At 39.9% G+C, this 5017-nt stretch overlaps 1 protein-coding gene across 3 annotated transcripts in view; it reads left to right on the plus strand.

The window, feature by feature from the left end:
* LOC121920895 (brother of CDO-like) overlaps positions 1-3079 on the plus strand; it is a 29858-nt gene extending 26779 nt beyond the window's left edge. For 2 of the 3 annotated variants that reach the window (XR_006101792.1, XM_042448176.1), the window contains 2 exons: positions 1462-1652; positions 2398-3079. Coding sequence is in view for 1 of the 3 variants with exons in the window: in XM_042448176.1 (XP_042304110.1) it covers positions 1462-1652; positions 2398-2477 (271 nt within the window). In the remaining 2 variants the exon portion in view is untranslated. Of the gene's footprint in view, positions 1-72; positions 665-1461; positions 1653-2397 lie in introns of those variants that run through there. The other variant, XR_006101793.1, reaches the window with a different exon arrangement.
* The last annotated feature ends 1938 nt before the right edge of the window (positions 3080-5017 follow it).

Here is a 5017-nt window from a genome sequence, read left to right on the forward strand (position 1 = left end):
CCAGAAAAAGTACGGGAAAGGAGAACTAAAACAATTATAGGAGGCAATGTTACTTTGGTTTTTGATGAGGATTTGGATTAATTTAGGCCTCTTTCCAGCTTCACAATTACGGCACTTTCACGCCACTGTCTTGCCTGCATCCTGCGGAATCCTGGAATCTGTAGTTTAGCAAGGGACTAGAATTCCCAATCTGAGAATTCTGAATACCACTTCCTAACCTTCACATCCCCAGATTACACAGGATGGATCCATGGCAGTTAACTTGCAGTCAAACTGCTATAATTCAAAGAGACTAAAGAAGAAATAAGCAATTGAGGGGAGGATATCATAGAGAACTTTACACATGGTGTGGAAACAGTGGAAAGGGATTTCTCATAATATTAGAATTATGGTCAGCCATTAAGTCTGAATAATGGGAGGTTTAGCACAAATAAAAATACTTGCATACAGAAAATATAGTTACATTTTGCCATTTTCTACCACAAAATGCATCAATGGCTGCCAACTAAATCTGTTTCCCTTTTATGTCAGCTTTCCTTGGCACAGAAATCTTACGACTTACACATCATAAATCTTGATGTAGCCATCATCTGAAGCTGTAGTTGCCCAAACAAAAAGAGTGGGAAGACAACATATCAGATGTTAATCGGATGTTTTAAAAAAGGTATTTGTATAGCCTTTCGAACTACGGTAAATAGATGTGAAATCAGAGAGTTTACAAATTCTTGCTGACATAAAAGGTATATCAAGGAAAACTGAGGCTTAAAGTACAAGAAATATTAGCTTTCATAGTTGAGGGGGGACCCTCCTAGAGGAAATTTTATTAAGTTTACTATTATACTAAAGAATATTATTTGGTGTAGCTAAATTTACATTTAACATTTACTAGAAGCATATAAATAACATTACAATTGTTAGACTCAAGATTGAGGCATGAAAGATAAGGAAAAACAACAATTCTTTTGGTTTTTCAGTGTCACAAGAAAAGATTACAGTAATAAGACTGCTTGATAATTCTAGTGGTTAGGGGGAAAGGAAGTAGAAAAAGCAAATATAAGAATGAAAATAATTAAATAGTTTATAAAAGAAGGGGATATGGGGATATAAGAATGTGATTAATAATAATAATAATAATAATAATATGTTTGATTTATATACCGCTATTCCAAAGATCATAGCGGTGAACAGCAAGTAAGCTAATTAGCAAGTAAGCTAATTTGCCCCCAACAGTCTGGGTACTCATTTTAGCGACCTTGGAAGGATGCAAGCCTGAGTCGAGCTTGGGCCATTTTGCTGGTCTTGAACTCGCAACCTTCTGGTTACGAGTGAATGGCTGCAATACAGGCATTTAACCACTGCGCCACCAGTGATTGCGTATGTTGTTGTAACTTGATCTTGTGTAAAGTGATTTAATAAAATTTATATATATAAAAAAAGATATCTCTTCCTCCTTCCACTTAGGTCACCCAGTCCTGGACCAGATAACCATTCTTTTCTCTACGGGCTTCCAGATGACTCCACGCACCAGCTGCTTCAGCAAAGTAACAACTACCATCATCATCATGAACAATTTGTTGGCCTGTGTAACTCGGTCCCACAAAGGAAGGGCAACTCCACTGTGAAAGACATAAAATATCCTGTCTTCCATACAGGTCAGCATGACAGAGATTTTAGAAAGAGTTGTGTTCTACCATTAGAAGCATTACACTTGAGAGGAAATGTGTTGCTTTCTAAATCTAGAGTAGGCAGGGAAAGGAAGGCCATGGTATAAAAATAGTAGCATCATATGAAGCATCAGTCACATTTTAATTTTCCAGCAGCAAGAAGGTGTATCTCTAATGATGATATTGTGGACAAGCATTATTTCTTATCTCCCGGTAGGAGGAATCTTCACTGCAGGATGCTGAATGAAACAGATATAAAGTTTCTATTCAATTAAATTTCTATAACATACAAGCATATCGTATTGGGATATTCTATTAGCGTATTCAACCTGGTAATCTTCAAGCATATGCTGTAGATAAGCAAAATAAGTAGCCAGATGGAGTCAGCAAAAAAAGCATATTCATCATCTCAGTGTCAGTCCCCTACTGCCAGCCAAGAACTGCCTGTGAATAGATTTGGTTTCGTTGAGTATTAAACTATTACTTTATCTGTTCTTAATTTTGCCAGGAAATGCTAGTATTTACTTCCAATGCACATTACTGTGATCTTTGTGGAGTCCCATACATTCTTTCCTGTAGCCCTCTAAAAAGCTGTAATCTTTCAAGAAATATCATTTAAGATCAGAAGGCCAGAAGGGGAGTCAGGCTTTCATGCGCATTTTCACAAATTCCCTTTAAGAGTTTAGAGAAAGATAGGCTCTCATAGAATATACTTTCTTCCTTGTATTTTCAGATTCTACCTGCTGCCTTGGTTTAGTACCAGTTCAAGATGTAGAGAGGACAGATTTTTGCCAGGACAGAAGACAAACGTGATCTCAAAATCCAACAGACACATGCTTGGGAGAAAGCCAGGAGACACACTTGAACAACCTACCACTGCAAGCTCCCTCAGATACTCTTCCTAGCACCAGTTAGGGGACAAACTGCCTTACAAAGACTATTCTGAACAGAGAAGTAGTTATTTATTTTTGGTATTACAACTCTACATATTTATGCACTTGTAAATAGATGTATATGTGCCTTCTATAATTATATGGAGAGAAGTAGCATCATGTGGGAAAGTTCAAGAATAAATCAAGGCTGGAACAATAGCACCTACCTTTATCACAGTGAAGACAAAGCAGCTTTCTGGTTTCCATCTCAGTAGGGACCAAAGCAACAAAAAAAGCATAGGGCCAAGGGCCCATTTTCCAGCAGCAAGAAGGTGTATCTCTAATGATGATATTGTGGACAAAGGTAATTTTGTAGGAGGAATCTTCACTGCAGGATGCTGAATGAAACAGATATAAAGTAAAAGTACAATATTTACCTGCATTAAAAAGCAATATATGCATACACAGATTCTGAGATCGTGCCTGTAATTTAAAAAAATGCCATGCTTCATCAAATAAATAAAGAGTGCTTCTTTCCTTTGACAGAATCTGACTACTGTATTCTATTTTTTAAAACCTGAATTGCCAACATGATACTTCTAATGAAACTGGTTTCCCACTGCAGTTTCCATCAAAATCTGTTTGTGTGCTCAAACGTTTTACCCTTGTGAACCCCTTAGCATCTACATGCAAACATCATGCCCCCATTCGACACAGTAACTATGAAAATATTTTATGTGTTTAGTGTGTATATTTTCATTTCCACATTGATGTATATTAATATTTAAACATTTTAAAAGGAAATAGCATCATTCAAAGTCAAACAGTTTTATTTAAATAAATTAAATACTTACATGTCTAAATTTTACAGATATTGTTTCGTGCCCAGCCAGAGCCAAGTGACTGACAGTGATGGCAACGAGCAAGAGGCGCTGCTGGCCATTCTCACCCGGGGCCATCGTGGGCACTGCCTTGCCTTCAGTTACCATGTGCCTAGGGCACACTGGATTAAGCAGACACGCTGGTTGAAACTGCAGTAGCATCTTGTCCTGAGAACCATGGTAGCAATAGGATGGGTTGAAGAAGCAGAAGCTGCATCTTGGGATGGGCCCTGCCAAAGGTCATGAGCCAGATAGCTTCCCTGCTCTTCTTCTCCATCTCCTCCTCCCTAAGGCAGAGGCAACTTCTCCAAGCACTCTCCTTGCACTTTGTCTTCCTTTCCAGGACAGAATCATAGAATCATTATTATTATTATTATTATTATTATTATTATTATTATTACCCCGCTATTCAGCCAAGGCTATCAGAGCGGCTTACAACTTGTAAATTAGACATTTCCCTGCCCTCAGGCTTACAATCTAAAAAAGACAAGACACAAAAGGAGAAGGGAATGGCAGTGGAGAAGGGAGAAAGTCCAGGAAATGTGCTCTCCCTCTGAGGCCTGGTGGAACTAGCCTGCCTCTGTTTCCCTCAAGATGGTGGATGAAGGGAGGGCTTGTCTTCATAGAATCATAGAGTTGGAAGAGACTGCAAGGGCCATCCAGTCCAACCCCCTGCCATGCAGGAAATCCAGATCAAAGCATCCCCGACAGATGGCCATCCAGCCTCCGTTTGAAGACTTCCAAGGAGGGAGACTCCACTACACTCCTAGCAAGTGTGTTCCACTGTCGAACAGCCCTTACTGTCTGGAAATTCCTCCTAATGTTGAGGTGGAATCTCTTTTCCTGCAGCTTGCATCCATTGCTCCGGGTCCTAGTCTCTGGAGCAGCAGCAAACAAGCTTGCTCCCTCCTCAATATGACATACCTTCAAATATTTAAACAGGGCTATCATATCACCTCTTAACCTTCTTTTCTCCAGGCTAAACATACCCATCTCCCTAAGGCGTTCCTCATAGGACATGTTTTCCAGACCTTTCACCATTTTAGTCGCCCTCCTTTGGACACACTCCAGTTTCTCAATGTCCTTTTTGAATTGTGGCACCCAGAACTGGACACAGTATTCCAGGTGGGGCCTGACCAGAGCAGAATATAGTGGCACTATTACTTCCCTTGATCTAGACACTATACTTCTATTGATGCAGCCTAAAATTGCATTGGCTTTGTTAGCTGCTGCATCGCACTGTTGACTCCTGTTCAACTTATGGTCTACTTGGACTCCTAGATCCCTTTCACATGTTGTCTCCTTAAGCCAGGTGTCCCCCATCCTATATCTGTGCATTTCATTTTTTTCGCCCTAAGTGCAGTACCTTACATTTCTCCCTGTTGAAGTTCATTCTGTTAGCTGTGGCCCAGCCTGGGGCCTGCCATCAGCACAGAACAATACACATGCAAATCACTCCTGCATTCCCAGGCTCACACAGTATATATACACCCAATTTTTCCAGGCAAAGCATTCTCTGAAGATGCCAGCCACAGATGCTGGCGAAACATCAGGAAGAAACTTTTCTGGAACATTGCCACATAGCCCGAAAAACCCATAA

This window comes from Sceloporus undulatus, chromosome 2 (genome assembly GCF_019175285.1).
Source record: "Sceloporus undulatus isolate JIND9_A2432 ecotype Alabama chromosome 2, SceUnd_v1.1, whole genome shotgun sequence".
NCBI classification, from domain to species: domain Eukaryota; kingdom Metazoa; phylum Chordata; class Lepidosauria; order Squamata; family Phrynosomatidae; genus Sceloporus; species Sceloporus undulatus.